Source organism: Oppia nitens, unplaced genomic scaffold (genome assembly GCF_028296485.1).
Source record: "Oppia nitens isolate AA-2021 unplaced genomic scaffold, nextdenovo-longstitch-racon4-pilon3 scaffold13_pilon_pilon_pilon, whole genome shotgun sequence".
Classification (NCBI taxonomy): Eukaryota; Metazoa; Arthropoda; class Arachnida; order Sarcoptiformes; family Oppiidae; genus Oppia; species Oppia nitens.
This window is the reverse complement of record NW_026533192.1, coordinates 2,402,729-2,421,354: the sequence shown is the minus strand read 5'-3', so window position 1 is coordinate 2,421,354 and position 18,626 is coordinate 2,402,729. Positions and strand designations below refer to the sequence as shown.

The 18,626-nt window shown below is 25.2% G+C and overlaps 4 protein-coding genes across 7 annotated transcripts; 3 read left to right on the top strand and 1 right to left on the bottom strand.

The window, feature by feature from the left end:
* Nucleotides 1-298: 298 nt before the first annotated feature.
* LOC128958920 (beta-arrestin-1-like) lies at nt 299-7,135 on the top strand. 2 transcript variants are annotated; one of them, XM_054304886.1, is made up of 8 exons: nt 299-574; nt 3,608-3,638; nt 4,633-4,693; nt 4,774-5,024; nt 5,081-5,502; nt 5,567-5,710; nt 5,795-6,046; nt 6,921-7,134. In XM_054304886.1, the coding sequence occupies exons 1-8, from the start codon at nt 534-536 to the stop codon at nt 6,988-6,990; spliced, it is 1,272 nt and encodes a 423-aa protein (XP_054160861.1). In that variant the 5' UTR covers nt 299-533; the 3' UTR covers nt 6,991-7,134. The 2 variants fall into 2 exon arrangements, with proteins under 2 accessions (XP_054160861.1, XP_054160869.1); XM_054304894.1 differs by lacking the exon at nt 299-574 and adding an exon at nt 3,093-3,160 and having other exon boundaries at nt 6,921-7,135.
* Nucleotides 7,136-8,733: 1,598 nt separating this feature from the next.
* LOC128958960 (uncharacterized protein NKAPD1-like) lies at nt 8,734-9,450 on the bottom strand. Its single transcript, XM_054304932.1, has 3 exons — nt 9,321-9,450; nt 9,034-9,257; nt 8,734-8,980 (listed from the first exon to the last, which is right to left on the bottom strand). Exons 1-3 carry the CDS (start codon nt 9,384-9,386, stop codon nt 8,797-8,799), a joined length of 474 nt encoding a protein of 157 aa, XP_054160907.1. The 5' UTR covers nt 9,387-9,450; the 3' UTR covers nt 8,734-8,796.
* Nucleotides 9,451-9,574: 124 nt separating this feature from the next.
* LOC128958911 (serine/threonine-protein phosphatase 2A 65 kDa regulatory subunit A alpha isoform-like) lies at nt 9,575-12,122 on the top strand. The gene is made up of 9 exons (XM_054304875.1): nt 9,575-9,760; nt 9,832-10,165; nt 10,231-10,321; nt 10,402-10,886; nt 10,954-11,331; nt 11,391-11,581; nt 11,663-11,769; nt 11,825-11,907; nt 11,977-12,122. Exons 1-9 carry the CDS (start codon nt 9,653-9,655, stop codon nt 12,009-12,011), a joined length of 1,812 nt encoding a protein of 603 aa, XP_054160850.1. The 5' UTR covers nt 9,575-9,652; the 3' UTR covers nt 12,012-12,122.
* A 65-nt stretch (nt 12,123-12,187) lies between these two features.
* LOC128958937 (upstream stimulatory factor 1-like) lies at nt 12,188-13,923 on the top strand. Of its 3 annotated transcripts, none has more exons than XM_054304913.1 (10): nt 12,188-12,398; nt 12,487-12,536; nt 12,588-12,632; nt 12,709-12,768; nt 12,841-12,894; nt 13,011-13,067; nt 13,166-13,300; nt 13,366-13,526; nt 13,590-13,696; nt 13,755-13,923. In XM_054304913.1, the coding sequence occupies exons 1-10, from the start codon at nt 12,373-12,375 to the stop codon at nt 13,861-13,863; spliced, it is 804 nt and encodes a 267-aa protein (XP_054160888.1). In that variant the 5' UTR covers nt 12,188-12,372; the 3' UTR covers nt 13,864-13,923. The 3 variants fall into 3 exon arrangements, with proteins under 3 accessions (XP_054160888.1, XP_054160896.1, XP_054160881.1); XM_054304921.1 differs by having other exon boundaries at nt 12,588-12,647; nt 13,193-13,300; XM_054304906.1 differs by having other exon boundaries at nt 12,588-12,647.
* Nucleotides 13,924-18,626: the final 4,703 nt, after the last annotated feature.

Genomic DNA, 18,626 nt, shown 5'->3' with positions numbered 1-18,626 from the left:
TTTAAAATTCAATTTTTACAATTAATATTTTTTGTAAATATCATATATTAAATGAAATATAATTTATTTGATTATATTTGACAGGTATTTATCTTATAAAATAATTATTAAAAATAAATGTTAATTAAAAAGTGGTTATAAATTATAATGGTAAATTACAATAATTGTATTGTATTAATAAATTGACATTGGTATTAATAATACTGTATATTACAGTATAGCTAGTCGTGTCATCTATTGTTGGTTATATAGATATCCGGATCCGTTTGTATTACAGAGCCATTGCTTTTGCAGTTAATATTTAAGAGCAGAATCAGTGAAGTATTCATTCATATTATTAGTTGTTATCAATTGAATGCTTGTATTGAAGTAATATATTTATGTGTGAACTGAATGTTAACACAATATTCAATACAATATTGAATACAGTGTTTGACAGTTGTATTGCATTTGATAAGACAGACAAACCAATAACAAACAACACTTGATTTGTGTGACCAATGCTGTGATCATTGCCATCACTGGATGTATCAATGGATAACTCTCCAGATGACAACAGAAGACCCGGAACCAGGTTTGTCACCATTTAGTTGATAATTGTTTTTTGATGACCGCATAATACAGATGTGATGACCATTTGATACTTATTGCTCATTATCTCAAACATCTATCACTATATGACTAGTATTATGAATAGTAACAAAAATTTCATTTTATTTATTAAATGCATTTTCTATATATTGAACCACTTTTTAATATTTTTGATGTTTTTTAGTATTTTTATTTTCTATTTGTATTATCACAATCATTATAATGATTATAAATTTATCTCTTGTAATATTAATATTAATTATATGCATAAACACTTGAAAAAACATTTTCCCAGTTTTTGTATTATTAATAAAACATTAATTAAATACTTGATTAATAAAACAAATTACATACTTTTATGATAACAATTTGTTGTGCTATCTATTAAATTAAATGTCAGATAATTAAAAACAGTAACAAATTAAATATGATATGACTTTTAAAATTATAAGATATGATTACATTTGATGTATATATAAATGGATATAAAGTGTGGCAAATGATTTGACGTCAATTAATCGTCAGTTAAGCAATAATTTAATTTTTTAATTCAATTATCAAAATGATTGCATTGTTTGCGACTCTAATGCAACAAATGATTTCTTGTGACTTCAAATGACTTGACATGAAATGAATGTACTTTTAATAAAATCTCATCCAATGTTAAGCCCTTAATATAATTAAAATTTATGATTTAATTGCTTCTAACAAAACAAGACTAATGTATTTATAATAAGATGCGTGCAATTGTCATATTAATTGATTATAATACTGTACAGTATATCTAACATGAACTATAAAATTAGCTTAAATTATGAAAATATAAATATCACTAACAGTTATGTTTAATATAATTGCAAACTAATTCATAAGAGAATATATTCTGGATTTATATGATATTCAATATAAATATAATAAATATTTGAAATGATGTAAAAATGTCAATATTTTCATACTTTCTTTGATTTTCTTTCAATTTTGTATATCCATTGGATTTTACTGATATATATTTAATTGAATTTCAGTATATATTGTATATCTAAATAAATGTTGGCTTTAGTGGAGATTTTCATTGTTTTTATATCTATTAAATTTATTATGAAAAGACAATTGCTTTGAAGCATTGCTCATATGATTACAAATAACAACTAAACTTTGATTGCAAACATTGTATTACACGTTAGCTTTTAGATGAAGTGATTGATTCAATTATATACGATTTACAGTCTAATCCTCTATGTATACCTTACTAAGTATTATACATTATAAGTAAATTTTTATTATAGTTAACATTTGTATGAATTTAATTTTATTAGATGAATGCAATATTAAATAAATATTGATAGTACGGTACTGTATTAAGTTTATAATAAATATATAACAACATATCGGTGTCATATATAAAGTTATCCTAACATTAAGTTCAGTTAATTATTATATTACATTAAATCGTAAAGTTCTTCCGTTAAGTTAATGATAGTCAAAGTCACTTATATTAATACATTAATAATAAAATATATTTAAAATATAGCAAATAATTAGCATAACTACAGTACTTATGATTGCTATACAGCTATGCTTTTGCAAAATTTATGTCATTTATCGTAAATTTGTGTAAAACTTAATTGATTTTAGTTGAGAAGTAATTTATTTTTGAAGGCAAAACCCATAGATACTATACCACTGCTCATGTATTCGTGTATTCATATTAAACAAATGATATATGTATGCTATTTGCTCTCTGTTTTGACTATTATCTCATTTTCCTAATTACTATTTATTTATATTCATCTCTTTATAAGTATATTTTTAATACATAATTATTTGTTTTTTTAAAGACACACAAACTAAAGATTGTTTATATAATTAATATTACAGAGATATATAACTTACTATACATACATAAATTCATATATTATATACATTATGATTATTCATAAGAAATATATATATATATATTTATGAAACATAATGTCTCAAAAACTGAAATCATGTCTCATATTTATCTCAATGTTATATACCACTCACTAAACATCACTTTCCTCTAAGTCTATACCAATTTATATATGTGTTTTTATAAATTATATATATATATATATATATAAACCAAACAATCGGAGCACATATACTATGTATAAATTACATCCCTTTTACTCGTTTGCAGAGACTGTTTGTTTTTGCACTTGAGATCTGGTTATTAAAGTTTACACATATTTTCAATATTTATTATTATTATATATCATTACTTTTAAAAGACAACTCGTAAAACATTTTTGAAATATTTTATTTGAATGTGTTTTTCAAATGTTAATTTAAGGAAATATTATTTTTTGAATTTTTCATAGAGAAAAACTGTTGATGTGATACACAAAAGTCATAGATTATGTTGTTATGTCATCGAAAGAGATACTTTCAAAAATAAATTAATGAATAAAAATTTTATATTCAAATAATATCACAAACACAAAGAATTTTTATTTTAAAAAATAGAAAATATTGATTTAATTAAATGATCTCAATTTGACTGTTGTTTTGAAAGTATGATTGAATCCGATACTAATAATATAAGGTATGATACTATTTATACTTATTATACCTAACTTATATCAATACTATATCTACTGTCTATACTATTTATGATACAGTATAATAATACAGTATTTATAGTTGAAACATTTTATTTTTATTAACATTCACTGAGACTGATATAATCGCACATTTAATAAATGCTTGTCACACATGTATTTAGTTTTTATATCTGATATTATAAATGCAAAAATTAATTCTATTGTTGTTTAAATTTTTTTAATTACTCTTTATTTTGATATTATAATATAATAATATTATGTGTGACTTATCCAATGATTGAATTTTATTTTAAAATTGCTTTTATTAATCTTAAGTTGTTTGTTAGTAACTTATAAGCATTAATAATAATACAGTTTTTAGTAGTTATTCTATAATATAATTTTCAACAAAATCTGATATATTTATTATATGTTTAATTCTCTGATAGGGTCTTCAAAAAGAGCTCTCCCAACGGCAAAGTAAGTATCGATTTATGTATTATATATTAGTGTATATTTTATATAACATATACAATATATTTTATCTAATCTAAAATAAAACATAAAAATAAAATAAAATTAGTACAGTATTAGCTGTTTTTTTACATTTCCTATGTATAAGTATAATATTTACAGTATTTACGAGTTTTAAATTACAGATCCCTTGAAAATGCATTAAAAGTTTTAAGCAAAGTATTTGTAGCACTTTTGCTTTTATTGATTAGTTTACCTGTAATTGACAATGTTTTATATGAAATTTTACATATTTTTTTTAATAAATTTTAAAATCGATTATCTATTTAAAAAATGTATAACAAGTTATTAGCAATGTTTTGTAAAATTATTTTTAAACAATTGATAACAAACAAAACATGAATATTTAGAATAATTTATTTTTAGTATTGTTAACTAAAGATTAATATATATATATATATTTATGATAACATAAAAGTTATTTTATGTAATAAGGATGTTTGTATTAGGAAATTACGAAAATGGGATTATATTTTTGAAATGCTGTATTTCCAATATAATTGTAGTTTTTTATTATGATTTTTTATTAATATATATAATTTTATTAATTTAATATTATCAATTGAGGCACTATTATTTTTGTTGGAAATTACTTTTATTAAAATTACAGGAATGTTGGAAATTGTATTTTGCATTAAAATATATTTAATTTATAAATAAAATATAAAATTACAAAATAAAGAAATCGAATAAATTTATTATATATGTGATAATCAAGTAAAGAAATTTACATTTATCATATAATCATAAAAATGATAATTACATTTCATATTTTTTTAATTGTTTTAAAATTATATTACAAGTTAGTGATACTATAATGTGTTTTATTTAATTAAATATTATTGGATAACTTTTATTTTCTTTTAATTAACAAATTAATTTTAAGCAAATTTTTATTATTAAATTTATTATATTAAATATTTTTTTAAAAAAAATTTAGATAACAGTATATTTAGGGAAAAGAGATTTTGTCGATCACTTAACACATGTCGATCCCATTGGCAAGTGATTACTTATTTTAAAAATAAATGCTTTTTTAAATGACTAACATATACTGTATGTTAATATGTGATGGATTTAGATGGAGTAGTATTAATAGATCCGGATTATATAAAAGATCGCAAAGTGTTTGGTCATGTTTTGGCCGCATTTCGGTACGGGAGAGAAGATTTAGATGTCTTAGGACTTACTTTTCGTAAAGATCTCTACTTAGCGTCGGAACAAATATTTCCGGCAAAAGACGAACCAAATTCAATAAAAAGACAATTAACTCGACTTCAAGAAAGACTTATTAGGAAATTAGGTTCAAATGCTTTTCCATTTTTCTTTGAGGTAAAGGATGAATAAGTTATAATTAATTAGACAATTATAAAGAAATGTTTTCATAGCTTCCTCCACATTGTCCGGCATCAGTTACATTACAACCGGCACCGGGAGATACAGGGAAGCCATGTGGTGTTGACTATGAATTAAAGGCATATGTAGCTGAAAATGTGGATGAAAAACCACATAAGAGGAGTTCTGTACGATTAGCCATCAGGAAAGTGGTGTACGCGCCCTCCAAACAGGGAGAACAGCCCAGTGTTGAAGTTAGCAAAGAGTTTATGATGTCTCCCAATAAGTTGCATTTAGAGGCATCACTGGACAAGGAGTTGTATCATCACGGAGAAAATATAGCCGTCAATGTCCACATTGCTAACAGTTCCAACAGAACAGTTAAAAAAGTCAAAATATCTGTTCGTCAGTTTGCAGACATTTGCTTGTTTTCAACGGCTCAATACAAGTGCACAGTTGCTGAAGTCGAGAGCGAGTATGTCCTCTAATTATTAACAATTATTAGCACTTTATTTAATTTAATAATTTAATATTTACAGAGATGGTTGTCCAATAAGCCCAGGTTTTACATTATCTAAAGTATATTACTTGAGGCCACTCTTAGCAAATAATAAAGACAAACGCGGCCTTGCTTTAGATGGTCAGCTCAAACATGAGGACACAAATTTAGCCTCATCTACAATGTATGAATATATCGGTTTACTGTATACTATATTATTGATTTTATCAATATATTAAATATTAATCAATAATTATTGTCAAAACAGTGTAACAGATCCAACTCAGAAGGAAAACTTAGGGATTATAGTACAATACAAGGTTAAAGTAAAACTATGTTTGGGTCCATTGGGTGGGGATGTGGTCGCAGAACTTCCGTTTGTTTTGATGCATCCGAAACCCGAAGAAAATGATTTTAATTCAATGCCATTTGATGTCAATAATGCCGACAATGGCGAGTCTAATGCTAATAATCCAAACGAAAATGTGGTCAATGAGGCAAACCTAATACAATTGGACGCGTAAGTCATCCATAATTTATTGATTATATTACTTTATTTGTGCCGTAATTTTAAAAACTGATTATTATTAATAATACTTTATACAGTGATTTTCTTACATACTTTTAATAAATATAATAAATTGAATTTATAGTACAGAAGTATAAGAATTAATGTTTAAATATTTGTTATTTTCTGCAATATTACAATAATAACTCATTTTAATATTTTTGTCGTAAATTTAAATTATTTTTCTATTTATTATAATCCTTAGTGTTTTGTTTTCAAATCAGTTAATATTTTATTACATTTTTATCCCATTTCTATTTATGATATTTGCATTTTTTATTTAGATATAGAAAGATAGGATTGTATATGAATCCAATTTTGAAAGTCACTGTTTTTTAGCTTTTATATATGATATTTAAATTTAATAAACATGTTTAAAATTAATATTAATTATAATTTTAGTTAAGCTTTATTAAAACATAATACACAATATAATTCATATATTTGTATTATGTATTTTGTAATGTATATTATAATTATATAGGGACACTATTTCAACTTTGTTATAATTAAGTTTAAATTTTAAACCAACATTTTATTAAACTAATTGATTAATGAAATTAATGCTCAATGAAAAGGGAGACTTACCGTAATTTAATTAAATAACAAACACTTTTATATAAAAATTAGATATGAAACACTTTTATATAAAATTTATTTTAAGTTTAAGTTATTTATTTCAATTTTATTATACAATATTACATTTATTATATTTCTATTTTTATTACCACACTGTTTATATTATACAATATATTTATTATAAGTAAATACTTATTAACATTAAATTCAATGAAAGATTAACATTGCTTTCAATATTTTTATACAGAGAAGACACGGATGATATTATATTTGAAGATTTTGCGCGTTTAAGACTTAGAGGAGAGACTGAGGCCTAACTATTTAAATATGAAATAATAAAACATCAACTGTTTGTTTACTGGAGATTGCAATACATTATAATTAATGGTTTTGTCTGATCCAATGAATCCCACGTCAAATGTATTTTCATATTGTATATCAATTTCTTAGTTATTTATAGCAATTCTTACGATTACCTCATGTAATAAGTGTAATGTTAAATTGATTGAGTAATTTAATACTTTATACGTGTTTTAAATATAACATTTCTTAAATAATTATTTATAAATTTATTATCTTAATATTTATGTTGTAAATACAGTATAAGTTAAATATATTTTTCAATAATTCTATTTAGTTTTGTATTTTTATGGTAAATGTGAAGCAAAAATTAAAAGTACCTTTAATTGAATTTTTGCACACATTCTGTGTTAAATAAAATTACAAAACATTGTCATTATTTAAATAATTAATTAATTAATAATAAGTAAATTATTTAACTTGTTGCTAATTATTTAAAAAACTTGTCAACACTTTTCAATTAATATTTTATTATTGTATATCTTAATTCATAAAACTGTTTAAAATGTGCCAATTTATTATAATTTTATAAATTTATTATAATTTAATTTATCATTTTAAATATATAATTATTTTTAAATTAAGTTATCAAAATTTTATTACCTTTATACTACTATATACAGTAAAATTAATAAAAAAATAATTTATAATCTTGCATTAGAAATATAAAAATAGTCATATAATTTAAGTGATTTTATTGTGATTATATTTTGATCAGTATTTTGTTTAAAATAATTTAAAAATCTTTATAAAAGATAATTTCATTGTTGTTTTTTAGCTATATTTATATCACATGTATTTTCACGTATATTTAAAAATGTGTATCACTTAAGCACACATTTAATATATCGACACAAAAAAAAACTGATCAAAAAATATTATATCAAAGATGTAATAACGAGATTATCGTATAATTATAGAAAGTTTGTACGTTTTTTGTATATTATTACTTATATTTTAATAATTATTCTGTATTTGTATATGAGATTAGCACTTAATTGTTGATATATTTCAATGTATTTCACATTTGTTTATATTATTTGTATATTTATGAATTACACATCAATATGCATTAATAAGTTATTATATTTATTATTATAACTTGTTATATCACTTGTAATTATAATCATTATTGTATTAACGCATCAATTAATAAAATAATTTAATTTCTCATTTATTTAAAAATCTCAAATTACACATAAATTTAATAATCATAATTTTATAATTAAGATTTATCTTATTTGTTAAGTCTTTACAGTTGCTCTCAATAAAGTTACGATACCTTTTAAAGTCAATAAAAATGTAGTCAACATAATACTGATTGCTAATTGAAGAGTCTCAGCAAAAAATCCATTACCGGTACTTTAAGTTGACATAAATTGACTACAAATCCAAACTAACCGTAAGTATTACAAACTTACGGTAAAAGTACAGTATATACAGTATACGGCAATTTACATAAATTATTAAATACAGTACCGGTGCCAATGGACATATATGTTATTACACTATTTATTATAACAGTATAATAAATTACAATTACCGGTAGGTATTATAATATTTGCCAACTTTAAATAGGATATCAATTTTATTATTAACTAATTATTTTTTTGTCTTTTATTTACTTTAATTATTATTTGACAATTAAATTTAACAGTATATGAGAGAAACAAATTTATAAAATAATTTATTTTACGGTAATATTTAAAAATGTCAATAATTTTCTACAATTATTTTTTGAATTATTTTTATTATTGAAAAAATTATTTTTTACTTTTTTTAATGTCTTTTTTATGTCTTTTGTGTTTCTTCTTATGTTTTCTCTTCTCTTTCTTTCTTTTCTTTTTATTTCTTTTTTTGTTTGATTCATCACTTGAATCATCGGAAGTGCTTTTATTTGAAGCTAACTCCTCTTCATAGAGCTCTTTAAAGCCATTATGAGTCCATCTGAAGTGATAATAAATTGAATTCAATGGTAACCAATAATCAAATGATCAAACCTTTCACCGGACAGTTGTTCCTCTGCGGTCATCAATTTTTTGAGCCAATAGTTATCCTTTTTATTGTTTGATTTGTGTCTTTTGCGATCACCACTGCAACCACCTTCTGTTTCACGTCTTTTGTTGTCATTATAGTCTTCATAATTGTGTCGTTTATGTCTTGTATTTCTCTCCAACTCCTTCTCATTCTTCAATTTACTCCACATTTCTTTCTCTTCTTTAATCTACTCAAACACAAAATGACATACAATTAGTCAGTCTTTGAAGTACTTCTTCGACAACAAAACCTTATTCTGGAGTTCCAGTGATTGAATGGTATTCTTGAGTAACATCTTTCCCGCGTTGGACACCATCGCTGGCCAATAGATGAACCATAAATTGTGATCATATATAGGTAGCCAAAGATTATATCAAATCATCTGTAAAGATGTCAATCAGTAATTCAAATGTTGAGATCCAATGCAAGTGTCAACACGTGTAGCACTTCAGGTGTCGCCACACGTGTTAAGCGATGAGCGATAGTATTGATGAGTGAGATATCATTGACTTTGAGTGCATTGAAAGCCATTGAAAGCAATTGAAAGCAATTGTAATAATAATAATCAGTTAATGCAATCAAATGGCGACTCAAGTGACGCAAAGTGTGGTCTCCAGTGAGGTCTCCGGCGATGACTCTCTCTATCCGATCGCTGTCCTCATCGATGAACTCCGTAACGATGACGTGCAGGTATGTAAAACACAGTCGAGGCCACCAATTGACCAAACAATTGATATGCCGATGATTGTTGTCTTTTGCAGTTACGTCTCAACTCAATCCGCAAATTGTCGACAATAGCTCTGGCATTAGGTGTTGAGCGGACCCGCACTGAACTCATACCTTTCCTCACAGACACCATCTATGATGAGGACGAAGTTCTACTGGCTTTGGCCGAACAGTTGGGCACTTTTACATCATTAATTGGTGGACAAGAGTACGTCCACGTATTGTTACCGCCATTAGAATCTTTGGCGACGGTTGAAGAAACAGTGGTCAGAGATAAAGCTGTCGAAAGTCTTAGGATTGTTTCACAGCAACATTCACCTCAAGACTTGGAGACTTATTTTGTACCTCTTGTCAAACGACTTGCATCAGGTATTTGATTGATTTTACCGGTATTTTAATTATTTTTTAATTAACAATTTTTTTGTGATATTTAGGCGATTGGTTTACATCGCGAACGAGCGCTTGTGGTCTCTTTGGTGTCTGTTATCCTCGAGTTTCAAATCAAGTGAAAACAGATTTAAGAAAGTAATTAATTTTATCTAATCTCAACTCTCATATCATTTTATTTTTCTTTATTAATGAATTGTTTGTCCGATAAATGTCAGTGCGTTTCGTCAGTTATGTCAAGACGACACTCCAATGGTTCGAAGAGCCGCCGCATCTAAATTAGGAGAGTTTGCAAAAGTGTTAGAACCGGAATACGTTAAGTCGGAAGTAATCTCTTTGTGGTCACTATTGGCTTCCGACGATCAGGACTCAGTACGACTTTTAGCTGTTGAGGCGTGTGTTTCCATTGCATCACTTCTTTCAAATGAAGATATTGAACAGCATGTGATGCCTGTCTTAAGGTCAGCCGCTGAGGACAAGTCATGGCGCGTCCGATATATGGTTGCCGACAAGTTTACTGAATTACAAAAAGCTGTTGGACCTGATATTACACGCAATGATTTAGTGCCCGCTTTTCAAAATCTACTTAAAGATTGTGAGGCAGAAGTGAGAGCAGCAGCCGCTCAGAAAGTTAAAGACTTTTGTCAGAATTTAACGCCCGCCGACTCTCAGGAACAGCTAATAATGACTAATGTTTTGCCATGTAATGCATAAACTAATATAATATTATTTATTTGATTTATACTTATTTATGTATTAATTTATTAAAGGTGTTAAAGACTTGGTTTCAGATCCTAATCAACACGTGAAGTCTGCTTTGGCGTCGGTTATAATGGGTTTGTCACCCATTTTGGGCAAACATAACACTATTGAGCATTTGTTGCCAATGTTTTTGTCTCAACTAAAAGACGAATGTCCTGAAGTCAGACTTAATATCATTTCAAACTTGGATTGTGTTAATGAAGTGATTGGAATTCAACAATTAAGTCAGTCATTACTGCCAGCGATTGTTGAGTTGGCCGAAGACACAAAATGGCGCGTCCGGTTAGCTATCATTCAATACATGCCATTACTGGCCGGACAGCTTGGCGTTGACTTCTTTGATGAGAAGCTCAACACGTTATGCATGACTTGGCTCGTCGATCAGGGTTTGGCTTTGAATTGTTTGAATGTTTTGTATTTACTGGTAATATGTTTTGACATTTAGTATTTGCAATCCGAGAGGCGGCCACACAAAACCTTAAGAAATTAGTTGAAAAGTTTGGGTCTGATTGGGCCACGAATACAGTTATTCCCAAAGTATTGCAAATGTCAAGAGACCAGAATTATTTGCATCGAATGACTTGTCTTTTCTCTATCAATGTATTGGCAAACGCTTGCGGACCGGAAATTACAGCAGTCAGTGATTGTTTCAATTTTCATAATTTTGGTTTTTAAATAAATTTATAATTTCTATTATTATTAAAATTGAAATATTAGAAACAAATGCTTCCAACTGTGGTTAGTCTGGGCTCAGACAGTGTACCAAATGTTCGTTTTAATGTTGCGAAGACTTTACAAAAGATTGGACCAATTCTTGATCAGAAGTAATACTTATAATTAAAGTACTGTATATTTATTAAGATATTTATTAATTTGTAGTACAATTCAAACCCAAGTGAAGCCCTGTTTGGATAAATTACAAAACGATTCCGATGTTGACGTGCGCTTCTTTGCCAAAGAAGGTCTTAATTGATTGTGTTTTATATAATTATATACTAATTAATATAATTGTATTTTTATTGTATATATAGCCGTGTCATCCCTTAATGAATCCGGATTTCTATAATTTATTTTATATTATTATTATTATTATTCACATTGAAATCATTGTTTCAATTAAACTAATGGTTTAATTCAGTTATTAATTATCCAAAAAACTTAGTCGTAAAGAAATTGCAATTAATTATATAATTTAATTGCAAAAATTAAATGTTTTGATAATTGGATGTAATTTTTTTTCGTTAATAAACAAAAAAAAGTGACCAAAAAAGTGTACGTTTTATATGAATGATGTGATTTGTGGCCATTTTTGTATGAATTGTTGTCAATGTTTGTCAATGTTTTGATGGTATTATTGGATCACATGATAGTGTGACTCGTGATCTGTATTAGTATTGTTTGCCAAACTTGAATCAAACATTGAATTCATGGACCCATTGAATGATAATAACAGGTCTTATATATGATATATACATTTGATTTGATTTTATTGATTGATTACATCATAACATATGATAAGTAAACCATTTGTTTAAAATCAGTTCACATGAAGACACCAATGAAGAACAGATTACTGCTAATGAAGATGAAGGTATGCATTGTTGACAACTAATGACATAATTAACACAATTTGTTGTCACAGACGCTGCCATCGATTCAAATGAAGAAAACTCGGACTCAATGAGAGGTCAATCTCAACAAAGTTAGCAAACGTTAAGACAATTATTGATTTGAATATTTGTTTAATTTTGTTGATATCATAGCTTTTGATTCAGATAGCGGTTCTGTTCAGTACCAGTTCAAGACTGAGAATGGACAGGGAGGTGATCAGACTATTATTATTATTATATATAATATATGTTGTATTAAACTCATTGCTAACCATTTAATTATAGGATCAGTCACTTATAGAGTGGTCACTGTTGATGACTCGCATCCAACGCATACAGGTTTGACTAATTTGTTGATAAATGTATTATTAAATAATATACAGTAAAAACTGATATTAATATAAATAATTATAAATTTAATTATTATTTGTTACAATATTTGTTTGTCATATCAGTGGTAACGCCAACTATAGTGAGTCCAAATCAACACAGCTCTGTAGCACTTTTAACGGGTCTGTCTGTCCAATGTTGACCTTTTTGTTTAGTTATTAACAGAATCTGTCATTAATGACAAAATAATGTTATTTATGAGAAATTTTATAACTTATAGCCCATTCGGGCAATCCTTTTGGTGCAGCGACTCAACAATTGGCGGCCGCCAGTGGTACCGATGGACCTTTCTATGTGATGATGGCTCCCACTCAAGAAATTATATCTCATTCCACAACTAATATTCGCAGAACAAGTAATTGGTTTTAAAATGTTATTATTTTCTCAGATAATTTGGAATTTGCTATTTGAATGATACAGGAAGTGCTACTGAAGGAGGGGGTACTACTCGAGTGGCTAGAGATGAGAAACGAAGGGCCACTCATAATGAAGTGGAGCGCAGGAGAAGAGACAAAATTAATAATTGGATAATAAAGTTGTCGAAAGTTGTTCCCGATTGCCAACAGGACCACACAAAACAAGTTATTATTTGAATTTAGTAAATATATGTTTAATTAATTTAATGATATATTTATACTTTTTAGGGACAATCAAAGGGAGGCATTTTGGCCAAAGCCACTGAATATATTCAGGACTTATGTGCAGAAAACGCCCGATTAAATGAAGTTCTCAAAGAAAATGAAATATTAAGGTTTGATTATAATTTAATTAATATATTATTTATTTTATTAATTTTTGTAATATTAAAGTAATGAATTGGATGCAATTCGGCAACAGTTTGTTGACACCAAAAATGAAAACCGACGGCTAAAAGCACTTTTACAAAAGTACAGCATTCCTATCGATGATAACAATTAAATAGATTTTAATTAAAATTAACTAATATTGATAAATATATTATAAACTTATAAATTTATTGTTATATCAAGAATATAATGGCATTAAATAAAATGTTTTATTTATGAAAATGCCTTTCCTTAATATAGTTTTTGTAGTTCAATAGTTTTTGTATATATTTGTTATTAATAAAATGATCACAAAATTCAAAATAAATCCACTAATATAAATATATTTCATATAATACTAATTTAATGCAAATAAAAATATTTTTTTAATTATTAAAATTATAGATTTCAAAATATTCTTTATTATAAAAAGTATTGATAGTAAATGTAAATAAATTATAATTAAAACCACAAAAAACAGTTAATTACATTTATTAGAATATATTTAAAATTATGGATAAAAATATTTATTATAGTAGTATTTATTATTATTTATTTTCGTAATTATAAATATTTTACATATAATATAAACATAAAATTAAAATTCATAAAAGCTATGAAAAATCATTTTAATAATTCTAATTGTTTTGAATAAAAATAACAAAAAGTAATGAATTTAATAATTTATTTATTAATAAAATAAATAATAACAGTAATAGAAGCAAAAAAAAATTTTCTTAAAAATTAATTAATTAATTAAATTAAATATAGTTGCAAATGTTAATTTTTATTGTAGAGTTTATTTAGATTAATATATTTATACGTATAATCAATCATTTATTATAAAATATTCACCAAATTAGACATTTATGAGTAAACAAATGATAAATGTGTGTTAAATTATATCCGCAAAAATGCATTCATTAACTTTATTTAAGTATTAAACATTTATTTTGGTCTATACTGTATACCACTGGTGATCACAAAGTGATTTTTGATTATTTTGATTAAAATGCACTGTAGAAGCTTATGGTCTATTAAAATATATTTCATCTAGCTCAAATACACTGTTACATATTTATTTTAATTAAATAGTATATTTTATTTAATATTATATAAAAAAGGTTATTAAATTTGTGTATTAGAATTTTTTTGTTTTTTATCTTGGTCAGTAATTATGTTTTCAAGTAAGGGCTCATTGTGAGTATAATCATTGTGATAACGGCTGCTGTAGACTGCAGTGATAAGTGATTATAAAATTAGTACAGTATGTAATGTAGTAGTAATGTATATATATACATATAAATCAAGGTTAAGCAAGGGGGGGTAGGGGGTCAAGCCAAATGACCCCCTAAGATCGAAATTTTCGGATTTGACCCATGACTCTTAAAAATGAGGAGAAATAACCACTCTTTTTGAAGCTTATAAATTTTTTTATTTTAATTGATACTATTTTAGTAAGTGTTTTTATGTTTTTAAAATTTATATGAATCTAATTAATGATTAAAAATAAGTAAAATTGTTAAAAGCACGTTAAAACTTATCTAAAAATAACATTATTTTAATTAAAATATTCAACTAAAAAATTAAAAATTACCTATTTGTTGAAAAAACAGTAATCATATTACAATTTAAATAGAAGTTTAAGATAAATAAAGTTAGTAAAACAATAAATACTTATATTATAATGTTTTATTAATAATTTTTAAAATTTTAATGAAATTTTTTAAAAATATTTTCAATTTTTATAATTACTATAACTAAAATTTTAACAAAAATTAAGTTAAATAATTAATATTCAGTCAATTTTTATATAAAAATAAAATTATGTACCTATAAACTATAAACATTAATTATTATTTAACTATTATTTATATAATTAATTATGTTAAAAGTTACAAATTATTAAAATATTAAGAATAACTCATAGTGTATCATTAATGCTTTTATCAACTATTTTTATAAATTTTAAATACATTATTTTATTTTTTGTTAAAATTTAAGTTTTTATTAATTTTTAAAAAATTATTTATATTTTGTGAAAATTTACCTATTTTCTTGGGAATTTATGGGAACTTTATGGAATGGGAACATGAGAATATTGGGGAATTTTAGGGAATTTTCTCTTGACCGCTCTTGATTTTGGATTTTTGAAAAAAATGCAGTTTAAAAATGCAATAAAAGTCTACACCCACCCTAGACTCCCCAAGATTTTTCGAGAATTTTGTAAGTTGACCCCACCCTAGACCCCCCTAAAATCCAAAACCTTGCTTAACCCTGATATAAATATAACTTACATATACTGTACTATATATATATTATACTTTAGTAAAGTTTATGCAGTACACACATAAATTTACTATAACTACAATAAATATATTTATATAAATTATAATTTATAATATTACACCAAATATTTAGGGTTAAGCAATGGTGGTAAGGGTAAAGGTCATCTCAGCCCAAAAACAATAATTTTATGATTTAATCTTCAAAAGATTTTTTAAAATAAAAAAGCAGGTAAAAAATGCAAAAATATTGATCAAAATTTTGTACATAGTTTATATAAAATAAAAAATTTTAAAAGTTTATTAATAACTTTTAAAAACAATGTCATATTTAATTTATATTAAATTAGGAAATAAAAATAAAAATAGTATAAACATAAGTATAAATTAATAAATTAAATCAAAACATAATTTTAAAAAGAATGTATGATTATTAAGTTAAAAACAAATTATTTTTTTAAACAAAAATATATAAAAATATTTTTATGATGAACTTAAAATAAAATATGTTTCTAAGATAATAAAGAATAAAATATATGAGAAAAAATGATAAAACTATATTATAAAATTTTGTATATAAAATTATAATAAAATTTCACATAATATATTTAATTAGCATAATTATAATAAATATTTAATTTTTGTAATTTTAACTTACCCCATATCCATCTAAAATCAAAAACATTGCTTAACCCTTATTAATTATATATTATATATTAAATATATTTATTATTTATAAACCATAAGATGTTTAACACTAGTATTACTTACTATAGTAGACAATAGATTAGTATAATTTTATTATTATGATTATTATATCGGCATAAATATTACAATATGTTGGCTAAAGTTTAATCAATTATTTACAACAACACTGTTATATAATTTTATATTCTATATAAAACTGTTTCAAACATTCAATTTAGTTGTAGATAATTATCTGAATTTTAATGATATCAACGCTATCTTCCATATATAACATGTCTTTGATTATCCCTTACGATCTATTAAGCCGTCACTAATCATAACCACTTTCATAATATATGACTAAAGCAATGATAAAGCAATAATCTGAAAGGTTGTATATTTTAGACAAACTTGTAAATGTTATTTAGTAATATTTTTTGTTGAAAAATTATCTGCAAATTATAGCATATTAATTATTTGTGAATTTCATAAATATCTATAGAAATATCATATATCATATAAATATATGCTCTAATATAGTATTGTATATACACTATGTATTGGCATATACTGTAACAACAGGAAAATGAATGGCTAATAATGTTAAAGCACTGTACTATTAAATATTAAACATAATGTATTGCACGCTATGTTGTGATGCGAGAAAAGCTAAATATCGGTAACAACAAAATCATCATATTTTCAAATGTGTTTTATTCTGATAGCACTACATATACAGCACAATATACTGTAATATTTAATATAAAGTTATATAAATCTTAGATATTTTATATTTGATTACAAATTTGTAAATTTACAATTCAATTGATTTTCTCTATTATATTAATAATATAAAAATATAACACCTACAATAAAAGTTTTTCCTATATTATGTGTAGTACTGTATAAATTATAATACAGTATATCATATATAATTCAGTAAATGGTAAGCACTGAATAATCCATAAAACATGTAATAAATAGAAATGTAAAAATGCTATGTTTTAAAATGAATTTTCTCTAATAATAATAAAAAAGTCTTATTTGATAAAGCAATAGCTTTAGTAGCGATCCGATAGTCTTACGAGTAATATATAACTTATATTTTAATATTTAATCAAATAATTTAAATATTTAAAACACTATATTTGAGTTTTGGTATGAGTTATGCTAAGAGTTATAGCAGTGAATGAATTAGATAAAGAAAGGATGAGAGAACTAATATCAATGAATCTCATATAAAATATTATCAATTGACTTAACAAGTGATTTGGTGTCCAATGCATAGATGGCAAGGATGTGCACATAAGGGACTAAAGAGATGCAAGAATTTTATCAGTGATGTTGAGCTTTGAGAGCACAGGGAAGGAGGAAAGGGAGAGAGAGAGAGAGAGAGAGAGAGAGAGAGAGAGAGAGAGAGAGAGAGAGAGAGAGGAGAGAGAGAGAGAGCATAGAAAAGGAAAGCAATTTGTGAATTGGTTTGCGTTAGTCTTTCCTCACTCGAGTTACTGCTATGTTTGCTCCGCAGTCTTCATACTCATGTAATCAAAACATTTATTATTATTATTGTTATAAATTATTATTAGTAGTAATATAATTGTTATTAAACAAAAAAATAATATTTTATGTTATTTTCTTATTTTATTTTGTAAAATGTTAAGTTGTTTCTAATAATAATGATTTAGAAGAAGAATTATGTTAATAATTGAAAAAAATTTAGTATTCAAGAAGTTGTGTCCACTGAATGATGTGTTCAAAGAATTGTGTGAACACTCAGAGTTTGCAATCAGATTCAGTGACCCGAAGGACAGTTTGCTGTTGTTGTCAGCAGTTATTGTCACAATCAACACATCTCTTATTATTGTTGTATTATTTGTGGCATCAATTCATCGAATATTCTTGACGTCCATCCCATCATTGGTCA